Source organism: Dunckerocampus dactyliophorus, chromosome 7, assembly GCF_027744805.1.
Source record: "Dunckerocampus dactyliophorus isolate RoL2022-P2 chromosome 7, RoL_Ddac_1.1, whole genome shotgun sequence".
Lineage (NCBI taxonomy): Eukaryota > Metazoa > Chordata > Actinopteri > Syngnathiformes > Syngnathidae > Dunckerocampus > Dunckerocampus dactyliophorus.
Window position 1 is genome coordinate 10044699 of NC_072825.1, and position 19036 is coordinate 10063734.

Here is a 19036-nt window from a genome sequence, read left to right on the forward strand (position 1 = left end):
AGGATGCCTGCTGCCTGACCACAACAATTTAACTGTTTTTACTAAATTTTTGGACTATTTGGACATTTTTTCCTGACTACAGATCAGAAAGATCTGTGCTCTTTTGATCATGATAAAAGGATCTTGCTGGCACCCTTGGCTTGCATGTTGTTTGGTGTCAGGTACTGATTCCTTGAAAATCATGAGCTGGGAAATGATAAGGCCACCCTTAGCCAGGCTAACTGAAAACCAATCAAAGCGATCATTGAGTGAATGAAGAAGAAATAATCCCTATCCCGGAGGAACACATCCGAAGCCATGTAAACACCCCTGATCAAAATTTTAAGACTAATTGAAAAATTGCAAGAATTTACATTTTGCACTGTTGGATCTTAAGCAGGTTCTATGTAGAGCTTGAAAATGCAAAAATAAGAAATGGGAGTGACACAAAAAACATTTCTGATTAAGCAATTTATTGTAAACAAGCATTAAAGTGAAATAGGCTGTTCATCAAAAGTTGAAGACCATAGCCCAAAAAAACCCAGAAACCCCTAAAATAGAAATAAAATGTTTAAAAAAGGACTCAGCAATGAGTAGCTGTGCCATTGTTGTTAATCACCTGAAACATTTTGGCTGTGGTCTTCAACTTTTGATCAGCTGATGAACAGCCTATTTCACTTTGCAATAAATCACTTACTCAAAACATTTTTTTTTTATCACACTCCCATTTCTTCTTTTTGCATTTTGAAGCTCTACTTAGAACCTCCATAAGATCCAACAGTGCACAATGTAAATTGTTGCAAATTTTTCAACTGGTCTTGAAATTTTGATCAGGAGTGTATTTACAAGAAGATAGATGATGAGGTACAAAATAACTAATGAGTTATTGGAACAATGGAAGGAGTCATCAGGTCAAGAGAGCTCGACACCATTACTTAACAGAGAAATTGACAAATCACAAAAAAAAAAATACATATACAGGACTTTACAGAGAAACAAGACAATGGATGAGCAAAAAAGACAGATAGCCATCAAGGAGCTGAGATAGGGATCAAGCTTGTTCCGTCAAGTAAATGCCAACTTTGAAGAAAAAATGAAAGCTCTCAAGAAAGAAAATGAAGAAAAGGACGAGATCATATTGTAAATGGAGAGTAGAGTGGGTGAGTTGGAGCACACACATAAACGATTTGGAAAGTGGAAATGGATGCAAAAAGGGGGGAAAGCTGAAAGGAACAAATAGTTATATGAATAAGCTTAGGGTAAAAAAATGCAATGCCAAGAAAGTACGTGGAAATTTAACATATTTGGACCACCAAATGCAAAATAGTCATACTTGGCATCAAATACATTATGGAATTGGACAGATATGAAATATCATATCAACTGCACTGTAAGGTAAATGCAAAACACAAATATAGTGTGCCACAGTCTGAGGGAACTTCAGCTACATTTGAGAACAACATCATGACAATGCAGAAGATTGTTGAAGAAGAGGATGTGGAACTCCATTGCCCAGAAATGACTGGATTTGGAAAATGATATAAAACCAGACTCTAATTTATTTCTAATATTAACAACTTATATTACGCAGAGGAACAATACAATAGCACCATTAAAACAGAATAAATGATCAGTTCATTTCAACATTAGAAGCATGTACGCCAATTTCTACATCCATTTCTATATTTAATTATTGCAAACTCAGAAGTCGTAAAAGAAATGGGTTCTGTGCTGGAAGGATATCGACTGAATGGTATCAATAGAGAACAACAGTAGAAAAGGAGTATGGAGATAAGGTGTGTGAGAAAAGGCTGTATATGGAGAAAAATCTGTAGCATGTCAGCTGTAATTAAAAACTCCCTTGAATGTATAACCATTGAAATTTGTCAAGGAAAAACTAAAACCTATTACTTAGTCAAATATTAGTTTATAAACCATGGAAGACAAATTGGAATTTGCAGTCAGGCAGACGCTACAGGAGTTTGAAGTCCAGGACCACGAGGCTGGCAAACAGCTTTTACCCACAGGCCATCAGGCTTCTCAACGAAGCACTCACACACGCCGCACGCAACACACACGCACACACTCATAGCATTTTATTTATTTATTTATTTATTTGTATTAATGTCTCTTATGTTGTTATTGCTTAATTTATTGGTATTTATGTTTCTTCTGTTCTTATTCATTTTCTTGTGTTTTTTTCTTTCTTTCTTTTTTGGGAGAATGAACAGAAAAAGAATTTCATTGCATAGCAGAACCACCAGTTTTACTGTGCATATGACAATAAAGCGCTTGAATCTTGAATCTTAAGGCTACCTTCAAATAAATCAATGACTGTCGTTGCCTACCACTTTTTATTGATTTATTTTTTACATTTTTAAGACTAACTACACATTGGGACAGATGGATGAGAAAAAGACAAACGCTCACTAAAAATATAAATAAATGTACTGCTCACTGCCATTTAAGACTGACAATGTCCAAATGAATTATAGCAGACTTGGCTGTCAATGTATTGGCAATTCAAAACACAAAGGTGTGTTTGTAGGAGCAAATATAGAAGGCTAGGACAGCCATGACAAACTATCCAAAGATGTCATTATTTTAAGCTTTTCCCCCAATGCTACCTTAGCTGCCCTTTACTTTAAAAGCACTTTTTGGGGCTGTTGTCTAGCACTGTCAAATTGCTAGTTGAGTGACTCCATTCCAAAAAATTTGAGTTTGATGAGAGCAGGTTCAGGCAGCGGGAATTGATTTCGTGCCTTATGGCTCTGCTGTCCTCCAATTAATTAAATCAGTCATATTGTGTTATTGTTGCAAGGAGCAACATGGGATTATTCAAAGAGGGGTGATTTTAAGGGTGTGAATGAAATGTACTTCGGTCAGCTGCAAAACTGTAACACAAAGGCCGTTGTATACATATTTATATTTTATGATGGGGCAATCATTATATATACAGCAGTAAGTGTTAATACAATTACAGTCAGTGAATTTGTGAATTTTCACAGTGAAGTTCTCTTGGAAATCAATAAAGTATCTATCTGTCATCCCACGCCACTTCATGCTTTGGATGCCACGGCTTCACTCTATCACTGTTTATCAAAATATACTGTATTAATCAATCATGCTAACATGTTAGTCTATATTATGTCTTATGTTTTATTTTCTCTTATGCAAGTTTAAAGGTGACTATGGGGAGTTATTTCATGTTTTGTTTGTAACTATGAATATATTTGACTTACAAATAAGGACTCCTACTTTGCAGAAATTCACTTATCACGGTCAAGTCTGGAACCAATTAACCACAATAAAAAGGGATTACTGTACCTTGAAAATATTACAATTACGTTTGTTTGACTGTGAAACTGACTAAATATGGCAGAGTCCCCATATTTGCTGCAAAATGAGCGAGATCCTGCAAAATGGAGGGATGTTGTGAATAAAAAGTGTTTAAAAAAATCGACCGTTTACTTAAAATATGATTAAACCTTTTTAACTGAGACGGGTCACGCAAAAAATGTGCTAACTAAAGCCATTTATTATCCAGATATTTCCAAGGCAAGTGTAAAAATAACAATATCAAGTAAATTGCGGGTTGTCATTATTTATCGGGGGCCTTCTTCCCTTGTGAGCATGCTGTGTCGTGATTGGATTGCTGTTATTAACAACTCTCTGTGGAAGTAATTGCCATATCACGATCGAGTCATGGGGAGATGTTAGATGGTTGTGAACAGCGAGGAAAGGGGGGGGGCTGACAATAATTGGGTTTGTTACATTTGATTGATGCGCACTTTCATGCAGCTTCTCATCATTTTCTCAGGGATTATGTACTATAAAACATGAAGTAATTACTGTTAAGATCTTGGCCCGTCAACGGTTTATCTACTTTGGAAATCACTACTGTAATGTGATGAAAGTGAAGTTCCTTTCAACTAATGAAGATTACATAGTGTGTAATGTCTTTGGGAAACAGAGACCACGCAAGTGTGCACTTACATAAAAACCTTCACTGGAAAAGAGTGCCAATCAGCATCCACTTCCGTATTACGCCCTGCGTTTGGCCGCCACAATGGAGCGCAGAATCCAGAAACTATGCATTTAAAACATGTCCTCGGCACACTGCTCAGCTATTTTTTGCTCTAATACAGTCCAAAAGCAATGGCGGAGCTAAAGCGTGGTCACTCTCTATCCATCTAGACAATTCAGGTATCAACTTGTTGCCACCCCTATGTGAGTAATGGTCTCACCTTGGCCACCCCAGTGAAGAATTTCTGGCTCCGCCACTGATAAAAGATTCTAAATATTCATATCACATAAAGAAAATATACAAATATTATTTAAGAAAAAAGGTTAAATATTTTAAAAATAAAAAAAAAACAACAGCAAAAATGGGGGGAAAAAGAGCAAAGCTCAATAATATGGTTTTTCAAGCTGAGATGCATTTTTTTCTTGAAATATGTATCACTTCTTAGCATATCTACATGTGTTGCCTTATAAAATTACAAAGTAGCCCTTCCCCGTCCTTTCATTTTTCAGTATGTGGCCGTCGGTGAAAAAAAAGTTGGACACCCCAGAGGAAGGAGGGATTTATTTATAATTTGCACTGTTGATGTGAACAGGGCTGATGTGTCAAATTCCCTTTCCTGTCATCATCTCTCTTCTCATTTATAGTGAAGCATGTGCTGGCATACTGCTCTTTACACCTACCCTATTTCACATTACAAGATGGAAACCATTTTCAAGCACACACAAGAGGCTCACACATTCTCTACCTCCTGAACCAATATGTGTTTTTGGGGTCGTGTTCCTCTAAATGTGTCACATATTGCACACCCTCTCCAATAGCTGTGAGTTGGCACTCAACATGCACAGAATTATCCTTTCTACAATATTCCATTTTTTTCCACAGGAGGAGCCATATGTGATGTTCAAGAAGTCTGATAAGCCCCTGTATGGAAATGACCGCTTTGAGGGCTACTGCATAGACCTGCTGAGAGAGCTTGCCAACATCTTGGGCTTTACCTATGAAATTCGATTGGTGGAAGATGGGAAATATGGTGCCCAGGAAGAAAACACTGGCCAGTGGAACGGTATGGTGAAGGAATTAATGGACCACGTAAGTCCCTAGCCTTTTTTCTACAGCTATTTTTGTGTAACACAACCAATGTTCTTCAATGCTAAAATTGCTGTTGGTTATAGGACTTGAAAAACACCATAATAGCCACGTACAAAAAATAAACACAGCAAACAGGCCAAAACAAAAAGTATTACTAACGAGTAGGACAGCAACTATAAAGGTAAGTAAGTACAGTGGAACCTTGGTTAGTGTCCGCCCAGGTTAGCGTGATTTTTGGTTAACGTTGAACATTTACGACACGGTTTTGCCTCAGTTTGCGTGCATTTTCCGGTTAGCATACAATATGGCGTGTGTTTTGTCATGTTAGTAATACATTGCGTGAGTTCATCTGTATTATTAATATATTTTTTTTAAATCAGAGAACGTCCCTCCTTGTTAGCATCCTATTAGCTAGCGAACAAAATGGCAACCAGAACCAGAAGTTTTGTCTCCCGTCTGTGATGTTATCGCTGGTTGACTCTCAAAAATGTTAACAGAAAACGTTTTTATCGTTTTATAATTATAGTTTTACATGCATAAAACTATCCTTAATGCATATAAGTGACAAATAAAAGGGCTCGATCAACATTTAAGGTTTACCTTCATTGAAGGCTACTGTTCCCAAAGGCAACGAGACACCACACGGACACCATCTTCCTGTTTTGTTATAAGTTATTTCTTGAATTCAATAATGTTTCTTGCTTTCTTTATCAAAACGTTGGCAATTGCAACTTTCTTTGGCTCCATTTTGGGTTACGGTATTGAGGTGTGAAACACCACTGAATTAAAAAAACAACTCATGTCAAAATAAGAAGGTGGTGGTGGGTGATCTTGCTGCCAAATTGTGTCTTTGGGTACAGTCTCCAAGAATCACGTTTTCAGGAAGGTAGAAGTAACCTTAAATGCTCATTTACCTCTTTCATTCATCATTTATATGTTTATGTTTTCTCTGCGATTGGCTGGCGACCAGTCCAGTGTGTGCCCTGCTGCATACCCTCGTGACCCTAATGAGGGTAAGCGGCATAGACAACGAATGAATGGTTTTCTGCATGTCAAACTATAATTATAAAACTTTATATGGCTTTCTGGAATGGATTAATTGGATTTACATTACTTCTTATGGGTTAAGGTTCCACTGTATAACAAAAAGCACCCTGACAAAAAGTAAATTGGCAATGCAAAAAGGAAAAAGTAGCTTAAGAGGGGACCTGATAGCTATTCGGGTCCAAGTGTGCCTTGTTGCGTCGTGTCGAGCTGGCAGCCACAAGTGAATCGTGTGAAGATTCCCATTGCAAATGAGTGTATCTTTATTATTACTATACAAAGATACAGACACACAAGGGATTTAATAGTGACAGATAAGGTGAGATTAATTATGTTTTAATTTTAGCAATCTTGAACGCATCAGTTGGTCTGCTTCCGGTAATAAGCATGCGGTTAAGTGAGCACACTGTATGTCTACATATAGTATGTGGTATACAAGTATATTGCAATAGGACAATAATCTATATTTTCCTTAGTTTGTAACGCCACAGCCAATTCACTGTAAATTTTAGTTGATCTGCTCTGAGAATCATCGAAGATATTCTCTGAGATTCATTGGAACAGAATGGCAAATCGAGCTTGGTAACTTGTAGCTACATATTTGAGAGTACCGTGATGCGAGGAGAGCATAGATGCTGTCAAGAGTTGTTTCCCCTGTAGGCCTTATTAAAAACATACACAATCTGCTCACAGTGCCGGTAATTGCTTCCAACAAAGTCCCAGTTCGGATAAACTGCATAGCCAGAAAAATAGCTGCCACTGCAAAGGCTACAGTCAATATCTGACCCATTAGAAGCAACACCCGTAAGGTGTCAAGTACTTCTTAAATCGTACTTCTCCTCCTGCTCTTGATCTATGCACTGTGCGAGTGCCGTGTTCATTAGACTTTTTTTTGTTTAACAGTATCAAGGACCAAGCTCTGTGAAGTCATTTTGTATGGTGAGGCGCTTTAAACTGAAGTGTAAAGGCTTACAGGTTGTTTATTGACAGAGGATGACTGAAAGTTAAAAACAGTCGGTTAAATAATACGAGCTGAGAAAATGAGTTGTGTCAAGGACATGGACCTTCTCTGTTGTTGACCTGGCTGCCAGGGCTGATTTTTCCCCAATAGGGCTCCCCCTACAGTTGCCAAATGAAGTGTAGTGTAACTTACTTTTAGGCTCCTGTGGTAAATCGGAAATCAGCAGCAATAAAAGTGGTTTTGTTAATGGACAAAGACATGGTCCGAAGCTAATGCAGCCAAGCCTATAAATTAATGTGTTCTGGAGCCTATCTGAGCTGACTTAGGGTGAGAGATGGTTTAAACTTTAGACAGTCAGCACCATTTTTTTCAGTGATAAAGTATTCACAGTCTCTGATTGTAGTCTGCAAGTCAAATCAGAGTCTACTAATCCTAATAGCCTTACTGCTCACAGTATTTGGAGTACTCCCTGTAGTGTAATGATAAATGGTGCTTTGACTGTTATCATCAATATTGGTTTTTCAGATAATACTAACCATCGTATTTTGATAAGAAAGATAATACATTAGTTAAGTGAATTCAGCTGAAATGAAACAAAATGATGAATTATTTAACTTGAGTAGACCAGGTGGGGTAAGAAAAAGCTTTATATTTTTCTCAAAGTGCCTTGGAAAAAGACATGGAATGTGTATAGATTCTGTTTTCTTAATTTGATTGCCTCTAAACACTTCCTGTGCCTTTAACTTATGGCCTATCCCTCTTCCTTTTTATGTTTGTTATTGACAGAGAGCTGATCTGGCAGTGGCCCCCCTAGCCATCACATATGTGCGTGAGAAGGTTATTGACTTCTCAAAGCCCTTCATGACGTTGGGTATAAGTATACTCTACCGCAAGCCAAATGGGACCAACCCAGGGGTCTTCTCCTTCCTCAACCCTCTCTCACCCGATATCTGGATGTATATTCTGCTGGCTTACTTGGGTGTCAGTTGTGTGCTGTTTGTCATAGCCAGGTAACATGTCACTAACAGTGATCACACACAAGTCAGAATCTTGCTTCAGTGTCGTCACTCAGTCTTGCCCGTATGACTAACAAGAGCCTAATCTCAGTAATTACAGGAGCTGTATCCTGAGCATGCTGAATTGGTGAATCCTCCACACACTTACTAATCGATTGTCATGTAAAAAAAGTCCCAAATTCTACATCATTGCCGTGTAACCTGTTTAATGCAATTTAGCAATCAATCAATTAACAATCAAGGATCACAACCAAATGTACTTTGCATGAGTAATCCTTTGTGGCATAGAGCAAGGCTGCAAGGTTACTCTTGGCCTGTTTCCAGTCTGGTACTAGGAGAAAGGAAACCCCAAGAGACACTGACAAACAGAGAAACACAGACCTTACAGTTGTACCAGATGTTTCAGGGTTGTGTGGATGTGTCTGAGAGAGTGACAAGGAATTCGTGCACTCATATGAATGTGCCTGGTATGCTGCCCCTCTCCCAACTTTTCCTCACTTTACCCTCGCCACTAATGTAATGACAGTAGGCCATTCGAACTAGGCCGGACTTGGCCGCAATTTGCATTTGCTTGTGCCATCACTTGCACACCACTTTATTACTGCAATTTTCCTGACCTTGTGGATTATTTTGAGTCGTGCTGTTTAAGGTTGTCCTGATTGGATATTTATATAAGATATCGGTCCGATATCAGCAAAAAAAACAAGTATAGGATTATATCAGCCTGCGTCTAAAATCGCCAATATAAGCACTTCGATACAAGCAGTCCATTCCAGACTCCGCTCCAACATTGTGTGCTAACTTGCTGACGAAGTAGCAAAGGGTAAGAGTGATGTCGGCTGTGTGGCGGTATTTTTAATTAAAGTTAAAAATAGACGTTGCAAAACTTAACAGGTTTCCCATGGTGGCACAGAACCAGGGAAGCTTAATACGACCAACCTCATCGTTTCAGTAATATCACATGATCAATCCTTTTCTAACATTCCACACCACAAAATAAGTAAGTATGTATGAGTCGTGTTGATATCAGATCGATATTGGAATCAATACTCAGGGCTGCAATACCGGTATCGTATCAGAAGTGAAAAAGTTGTATCGGGACACCTCATGTTCTGTTATTTATATCGTGCAATGTGGCACATTTACAGTATAACTTGTGAGAGGAGCTACTGCGGTCATTAGATGAAATGTCTTTGCTACGTGCATGAGTGTACTCAAGTGAGTGAGTTTTTCTGACTTTGTGGATTCTTTGGAATCTTCAGATTTATTTCTATTCCGAAAGTTGTCAGTTATCATTAAGAACCGTCGAGTAGCAATTGTATTACAGTCATTGTCAGGTACGTTGTGCATGTGCATGACCAGTTGTGACGGACCCGTGCCTACGTCTTCCAGTCGTGCCAGGAGGCGAAGTGTACCGAACTTGAGCGCGGATCAGAGCACTCACACTATCCAAACGTACCGAACTTCAGGTAATAAGTGCACCCAAGCACGGTTCGAATGGCTAGTGTGAGTACGCCCTAAGAGTACTTACTGTCTTTTCTTTTTCTCTCTCACCATGCCTCAAAAGCTTGTAGTAAAAGAGGGTCCCAGAATGTGGGTGGTACATACCCTGAAGATAACGCAAGAGTCTAATGGACTTGTTAAAAATGGTACTAATCAGAGCTCAGTAACTTCGTTTATTCCACAAGCTACAGTATAAACTTGCTCTTCACTTATGTGCTGGAATTTGCTGTACAGAATATGTCATAAATAATAAAACCCTGGTGTTCTTTTTGAACACAATATAGGTTACAGGTGGTTATCATGTTAGAACGTTTCATGGTTATGTACGCACTCTCACTCCAAAATTATTAACACAATCGTCCCTTGTTCATCGCGTTCAATTGGTTCCAGACCCGAACGTGATAAGCGAATTTCCGAGAAGTAGGATTGAATCTCAATAAACGGAGTACTTTCATAGTTAGAGTGTAGAAACCTGTTTTTAACCTTTTACTACAGTTTTTATCATTATTAGAGCTCTATAGACATGACCTTACCTACTATAGTAGACATGATAAGCAATAATGAGCAATAATACATGATAAGCAATAATAAGACATAATCACTATGACTTTGTCACTTGATTGATATACAGGGCGGCAGGTCTGCATCTGGCATACACTGTCTCATCACTGTAACATTACTGACACCTAGTGACCAGTCTAGAATACTATGTATGACTTGTCTTGCAATATTTCTTGACTAGTAATAGGCCTTACTCAACCACAAAACAATGATAATTTATTAATAAATGAGTTCATGAAAAAACACGATACTGTGAGGAAGCTATGTTCAAACTGCAAATACTGTGCAAAAAGAAAGTTGCGTGTGCAAACAGGAAAATGAAAGGGAAAAGTGAAGTCAAGCAAAATTAGAAATCGTAAAATGCTCAGAAAGTGTAGAAATCAACATTGGCTGCATGCATGTGACCATCGCCATGAATAAAAATTGTATTCTTGAACTTAGTTGTTAAATGTTCTAAGTTCTAGTTAAATTTAATATAGTTTTGCCGTTCTCTGTTTCTTGTCCTATGAAGAAATCAGGCCGTGTCCTACATTTTTATCTCACATCTGTAGGAGAGAGAAGTTGTTTTTTGTTTTATTTTTGTACTATAACTTAAACCAACCCTAGCCCTTTGGAGTTCATGTAAGCCACACTGGAATTATTAAGCGTTTCCAAATAGAAATAGAAAGAGCAGAGAGCATTAAACAATACAGAGAGGGTGCAATAAAAGCTATGTCTCATTTAGTTAATTGCCTTGTCCTCTTTCACCCGGGTCTCTTCCTTGTCTCCTCCATTCACATGTCTTTTGGGAAATCATCAAAAAGGAGCTGAGGTTAATCAATCAATCAATCTTGCTTACTACTTGTCTGTGTCTCCGGCAGTTATTACTTATTTTTTGCTTTTGTTTCTATTCACATTCAGTGTTTGTTGATGGGGCTGGTCATTTGCACTGGCAAAAGTTGCAGCTTATCATTTTCTCCAAATTATGTGTTGCTTATGAGGCTATATTTTGACGCATGGTGAGGGAAAAGAAAAGTTGGTGTTAACTCTAAAACTTTCAGGAGACATTGGCTGTCTTCCAGACATGACCCTACAGTTTTACTGTTAACACAAGTATGTTTCCTGATGTTACTGGCATTATGATTGCACAAAATAATAAAAGGCAGCAACTGTCATCTAAGTTGGCTCAGAATATGCACCTATTGTATTTTGCACCACACTAAGTGTTTGGGTAAGTGTTTCAATTCCCCTGTACCTTATCTGACCATCTTTTCTCCGAACCACCAATGCATGTTGGTACAATTGCATGTCATTGTAAAAGTGCAGCACATGTCTCACACACTTTTATGAAACGAGAAGTCGAATATACTACATATTACAGTGCTTAACAAATGTATTAAACCACCATCCAATGTTTGTGTGATAATTATTCTGCAGCTTCCCTAAATTAACACATTGTTAATGTTTATTTGATTGTTAATACATCAGTACACACAACCTCTTTAACCCAAATTATATGCTAAAATATAATTATGTATTTTATCCATTAATTTGCTGCGTTATTAAAAAAAAAACACAAATGTGGATTGAGATTACGTTCCTGAACAAGAAAAAAACTTTTTCTTGATTAATTCAGAGAAACCTAGTGAGCTGGCTCAGGTAGTGTAATATATTTGTTAAGCACCGTACGTATTATTCTGTACTGTAAAGACACTGAATAGACATGAAAGAAAGGCGCACAATAGAAAAAAAAAATGTGTCGAGTAGGTTGTCCAGAAACAGAAGTGTAACTGCGACCTGTGCAAGTTATGTGCACACGCATGAATGCAACTGCAGCAACACACTTTAAAAGGAAAACTGCACTTTTTTTTGGAATTTTGTCCATCATCCACAATCCTTATGTGAGACATGAACACACGTCTTTCTCTTTTCTGTGCGTTCTAAAGATATAAAAACAGCTAAAAAGAGGCAGCTAATTAATGCACATAAAGGGACACACACATTCTGCCTACAAAGCCAGCTATTAAAACACCCAAACCCCAAAAACCTCCAACGTTTTATCGTTTTATATACATGCTGAGAGCATGTAGAACAGGCATATTCATGATAACATATACTACACTAATAATAATAAAACGCTACACCTAGCTTTAACCTTTCCAAACTCAAATAACACAATAACAAAGTCGCTGTAGCTTGGTTAATATGCAGGTCACAATATGTAAATGGAGCATTGTTGAATTTTTTTTCTCGTTTTTTTCAGAAGGCTTTACAGGCGGAATAGTTGCGTCCCATTACGTGCATTCTTAGCTGCCTCTTTTGAGCTGTTTTTATACAGAACGCACAGAAAAGAGAAAGACGTATGTTCATGTCTCACATCAGGATTGTGGATGATGGGCAAAATTCCAAAAAAAAGTGCAGTTTTCCTTTTAAAGTGTGTTGCTGCAGAATGGCTCTGTATGGTATGCCATACTCAATGTTACATATTTTGAAACAAATGAAAACATAATACGTCAATAAGAATTCTGAATTACACCATAAATCTTTTTTCACTACTGAGTAGAATTTCAGTAACAGCACTGTATTTTGTGGTTTCTTATCTAATACATCTTTAGCCGCACGTCACGCTTGTCAGTGTCCAAGTCAGAATCAATTAGACATGTAAACATATTGTAGCAATAAGAGCTGTCCATCTGTCAACTAGACAATTCATCCTGCGTAATGTCACGTGAGTTGTGACTCTTTGTCAAATCAAACTGAAGGTTAAAAACATGACTTACAAAAATACATTGCCTTTATTTGTAGCAATAAGCAGCGTTGACAGTAGATGGAGGAGAATATCCAGAATCACGTTAAATAAATTAATTATTCTAAAAAGTAAAAGTATCCGTATATTATGTTGGTATATCAAGATAACAAGTAAAAGGCTAATGTAACAAAACAAAGCAAAGTTTTGTAGATCAGCCATTAAGAAACCAGAAACAAATTTCAAACAGAATTGGTTCCACCATGATTTACTCTTTGTTTTAGGTCTAACAACAGTGTCAAAATAGTGTACCTCTATGCCTTGTTTAGTTAACAATCAATCAAAAGTTGCATACTTTGGCCTGGTCTCATGCCGGTAGTACTTTTGTGAAGGGAAATGTAAATCCGTCAAGTGACTTAGATAATATTGTGAAGTAACACAAGTTGCGAAACCACACATACATTTGACTGTCAATGTGATAAAAAAATAAAAAATGTAAACATAGACATTTGCATTTATATATACTGTATATATATATATATATATATATATATATATATATATATATATATATAGGCTGTAATGTGTGGCTGATTTTATGAAAAGAAATTATGAGATTTGAATGATAGAGTGGCTGGTTTTTTGCTCATGTTGCTGCATTCCATAGCCGCAAATTTACATACACTGCCAAATTCAATTATATTTTCTTAATCGAAATACCTCGATTGCTTTTATTTCTCTTTGACTGTTTTTTGTTTCCCGGCACCCAATACACATGACACTATAAGATTAGAGGACAGGAGAAATATTCAATATTGAATTATTTATATTTCTTTCTTCAATATTGTTAACTAAGCTTTAATCTTCTACTAATTATGTGCATTCTCATTTCAAAGGCATGCCTCTTATGATGTGGTTGAAACTGTAATGAAATATTGGAGCACTTCAAATTACTGCATACACTTGGTTACTCTTATTTTATTTTTGAATGTTCTGATAATATGAGTTTCTGAAAATAAATCTGAGGGTAAGAATTGAGGTTGTTAGAGGAGTGGGGTTTTTTTTTTCGTTTTTTTTACCATTTTTGCCGATTATAACAATGATGGTTCATCTTTCTTGACTTTTCTGTGGGACGACCCTGCTTCCATGAAAGGATACCAGGTGGACATTGCTCACATATTATGAGAAAATACCTCATTTTTCAGCCATGCTTATCTGACCGTGCACAAAATGTCTCTCACTGCAGAGCAGATGACCTGAGATAATGCAAGAACAGTGTAATTGAAATGACAGTGCTGCAACGAAGGAAGGGTCAAGTTGTATTGCCTTCTATAGCAGCACAGATTTAGCATTTCTTGATCCGCCCTGCAATGGCAGCAGCAAAATATCCACCGATGACAACTTTACTCAAACATTTTCATGGAGAGTAGTAATTGGCTTTTCACGACATGATACAAGGAAACACAATTGTTGACCTTTACACAATGAATTGGGTCCCATAACGACATTGATCAGTAAGGTTCAGTTGATGTCAATGTGGCAATGCTCATTGACAAGGACGCAAATGTTTGGCAAGTTGAGTGAACAGATTTAAGGCCAAAGCAGAAAGTATTGTAATATCCACAGGAGACTGAGCTCCACCTGACAATATTCTCTTGAGTAAAACCACCTTGACACTTGCTCGAATTTTGTCCCTGCAGTGGTATTCAGTTCTGCGTGCCAATGAGTAAATTTGTCATATGTAAGTACCGGTATGTATAAACTGTGCGGGGCTGCATGCCAGTGCACCAAGAAAATGTTCAAAATTTCTGGCACGCATAATGTCCGTGCTATTTGCATGAACTAGTCTTGAACGCAACGCAACCTATTTACAAACAATACGGGCAGTGCGTATCAAAGCGTATCTCATTCTCCTGAATGGGTTAACTTTTAAACCACCTCTTGGAACAGGTCGAGGGGAATTCTCAAGTAATTTCTGTAGCCTTTGGAATGTTTCTTGAAGTTCTGTAAATAACTGATCATAATGCCTAAAGCGATGTCTTCTAGTCAGCCATTCCCTCACCCATGCTGTCCATGCTTTCCGTTTTTAGATTAGGTTTAGGTTTATGCTTTGTTCTATCTGTATTCTCTCCTGGTCTTCGGGAAGTAATAGTACCGCAGCTGCGAGATAATGTATTTTCTGCAATGAGAGTTTCATCTCTGGAGTTCATCATCTTGTAGGTCCTTTGCAAGGAGAGAAATTAATGAAGCTTGTGGTGATGCCTGCTATAGCGTGGACCAGATAATGAACCAGATTTGGGAACAATGCGCGTGGTGTGTACTATGTCGTACACTAGACCCAAAGAGTACTTGATTTAGGCGTAAACAACTTGTGGGAACGTGGCATTTTGTGCCAATGCTCACCATTTTTGGTCAGGAATTGTGTGCCAAGTGTGTACACAGTACACAAACTATCTTCACACTTTTCAGGCGTACCATCGAAACGACATGCATTGCCACGGAAAATTGCGAGACAATACAAAGGCAAACTTCATGCAAGTGTCAGGGTGGCATAAGGAAGGCTGAAAAGCAAAGTCACCACTAACAGCAATAGAATCATACGGCCATCACTCAGGTCGCAGTCATGTTATCAATACACATCTGCATGTGCACTAAAAGCTATGTATGACAATTAGAATTGAGCACTGCTGCTTCGTACATTATGGGATGACAATAGATCAAAAATGGGCAAAGCATCAGTATTTCCATTTTGCAATACACCCCAAAAAAAGGCCCAGACTGACACAAGTTTACGTCTTGCATTAAAACTCGATTAGTCAAACCCATGAGTCTCTCAAATAGCCAGACAAATAGATAAATAAAATCAAGTCAGCATATTTGATTGTAACTCCATCAAACCTTACTAATGCAGTTTCACTTAACATGAATAAATTAGAAATATTTTTACGTGAGGAACGCAATAAGCGGCGAGATGGAACGAACAGCTTCATTTACTGAATATTAATATTTGTCCAGCAGGACAATGGATTTATTTTCAGAACCTTTTGATTAAAGAACGGGGAGACCTTGCCTTTGATATGAGCTTGCCCACACGGGGAGCTTATTTTTTAATGGGTATAAATTTAAACCCACTTCCCATGAGTAGGGTTTAAACATATTCAAGATATCTTTATGTAGTTGTTGCATGTTTTACGCATTCCAAAATCATATTCAAATTTGTGTAAAACTTATTTAATTTCCTCATTTACTTAGTAAATAGTAGTTAGATAAAACTTCATTCCTAGAAACCTATAACTGGACATGACTAACTGTTTTTTTCCCCGTCTCCCCAGGTAGGATGCACTTAAAACAGTACCTTCCCTGCATTTGTCTTCATGCAACTACAGTAAACATATGTGTGTTTTCTTTGTCAATTGTCACAGGTTTAGTCCCTACGAGTGGTATAACCCCCACCCTTGCAACCCTGAGTCGGATGTAGTGGAAAACAATTTCACCCTGCTAAATAGTTTCTGGTTCGGAGTTGGAGCTCTCATGCAGCAAGGTAGACGCCTCTGCCTGCCCCTTATTCCTAGCACAAGTCCCACTTTTTGCTGGGGGTCAAACTTGCACTTGTCCCACGCCCACAATGCATGGGGGCCTCTGTGCATGTAGCTAGAAGCATCATTAGTAGACTCTACTGACGCAGTGTGTTGGAGATTTGAGCATGCTTTCTGACTCTTATTTAAGATTGTCCTTTACCAACCTTTTGAACAGGTAAGTCTGTGCATCTACTATAACTGAGACGTTTCAAATGAGTAGTAGTTGAAAGTAGTTGAAAACGGAATGATTCACCTTGGAACACTAAAGATGCATGTAACAATCAGATTTTCTCACTAAATGAGCAGTTTTCCAAGGAGCGGATGATGCAACATGTGTGAGACAGGCATCGTAGATGCGTTTAGGGCCTGGAATGCATGGTTCTGCCTTGCATTTTGCCACGGAATGAAGCACAAGCTTGGTACACCGAAATCACTATTTTACATTCAGTGACTGATTCATGTACTGCTCAAAACCAAAATAGAAAGAACATGTCAGTCGTAAATATATGGTGGTCCTCCGTTTATGGCCTTCTGTTTTATGGCGTTTTGTGGTTACAAACTCACATTAATAAATTAAAAGTGCTCACATTAATAAATGAAAAACTTAATTTTGGTCCGTCAACATGACACCTGCTCGACAACTAGTTACTGTGGAACAATACACAGTGCGTGCTTCACACAGCTACACTACTCTCAACACTTTACGCTTGACCGTTATGAAGGACAAACATCGCATTGCAACGTCTACTCGGCACGTTGTAGAAAACTAAACCGTCTTCCTTCCACATCCACACACACAATCAGGACCCAGCTTGTCACGTTCACAGTCGGAAATCACAAAACTCTTTAACACTACACATAACTGCCAGGTCGCTACAGTTTCCTTGAGGATGTTAAAGGACCTGCTTCTATGAAAGAGACAGTAATAACTAAGCACCTTAGTGTTTTCTTATTCTCTTTTTTTTGTTACTGCTTCATTGAATTATTGTATTTAGAGTTTTTATTACTGTATTTTATGTCCTCCATGTGTTCTGTATACAGTATGAGTATGAGTTATGACTTAGACTAAAAATCAACTTACAACGCGTCGTAGAAACGGAACTTGTTTGCAAACTGAGGACCACCTGAGTGTGTATGTATATAAAAAAAAACTTTACAAACACATCACCTGATTCAAATTCTCCCCTCAAGTAAAATCTGCCTCTGGTGTAGCCCACGGCAACATGTCGAGAAGTAAGACCGTCAATCTCATTTAGTTGTTAGTGTGTCTCGTTCAGACGCTCAATACGGCGTTACACAGGTGACGTGCACTGTGCTGTGCAATGTAGAGAGGCTCCCCTGCCGGGCGGCTTGCCCCTCCCCCAGAAAACTGTGGGATGTGCTGTTTGGTCATGACGTTACCTTGGGTACATGACAGTCAGCCCCAACCAAGTTTAGCTTGGGTTCGTTTCAAATCTTGTGGATCGCCTTTTCGTAGCTGTGCCAGTTACTCCAACAGGGTAAGATTCTGCTCTGAATAATGACATGTTATTTTTGAAAAGAAACCAATCATGTGAAAACTCAGTAAGTTCAATTAATTGTTGAAATATCCTGTTTTTTTTTAATTTATTTTGTTTTTGTTTTTTTTTACATTGTGACGTGGTTTATGGATGGACAGGGTGTGCAATAAGTCACCATCACAAGTCCAATGTGGAAATGAACACATCATCATTACCATGACAGATAGTGATACTCAGCCCTTTGCTGTTTGTCTAACCCAGGGGTGCTCACACTTGTTCAGCCTGCAAGCTACTTGTAAAATTTTAAAGTCCCAAAGATCTACCTCCTACTATAAGTATAGAAAAAATATATATTTACTATATTTATGAAAATTTGTTTTTATGTACAGTACATTGTACATTTATATCAGGGGTGCACTCACTTTTTCAGCATGCAAGTTACAAGTCAACATGATCTATCTCTTATTATTAAGCATACAACATATATATCAAATGTAACCAGTAAACTTTGAAACTACTATATTAAATACTAGGGATGCTCCGATCGATGGGCCAATTTCCGTAAAAAAACACGTGATCAGCGTATGCCGATAAACGCCTTTCAAAGACGATCACAAAAACCGATCGGGTTGTGGCGGCAATTCCTACATGTACCTGTATATATTGAGCTTTCCACAGTCTACGCCAGGGGTCGGGAACCTTTTTGGCTAAGAGAGGCGTGAAAGCCACATATTTTAAAATGTATTTCCATGAGAACCATATGGTATTTTTTAACGCTGAATCCAAATAAATGTGTGCATTGTTAAGCACACAATTTTTTAAGCAAACAATTTTAGAATATAAGAAGTCTCTGAATTCATTTTTTTTATAATGTTACACTGAAGCTAACCAATAATAATAAAACCGCATTATCCAGGCATTGGCTCTGGCGTGGTAGAAAATGGATGGATGGATTAAAATGCATGAGAATGTTTTATATTTTTTACGTTATTTTTAACACTGTGATTTCTATCATGTTTTACGTTAAAATGTTAGTAGAAAACATTAAAAGAAA

General features: G+C 37.9%; 1 protein-coding gene across 5 annotated transcripts in view; it reads left to right on the forward strand.

Moving 5' to 3' along the window:
- grik2 (glutamate receptor, ionotropic, kainate 2) overlaps nt 1-19036 on the forward strand; it is a 177417-nt gene that overhangs the window by 109523 nt on the left and 48858 nt on the right. For all 5 annotated transcript variants that reach the window (XM_054783107.1, XM_054783109.1, XM_054783108.1 and 2 more), the window contains exons 11-13: nt 4889-5095; nt 7887-8110; nt 16328-16446. In XM_054783107.1, the coding sequence (XP_054639082.1) occupies nt 4889-5095; nt 7887-8110; nt 16328-16446 (550 nt within the window). The remainder of the gene's footprint in view (nt 1-4888; nt 5096-7886; nt 8111-16327; nt 16447-19036) is intronic.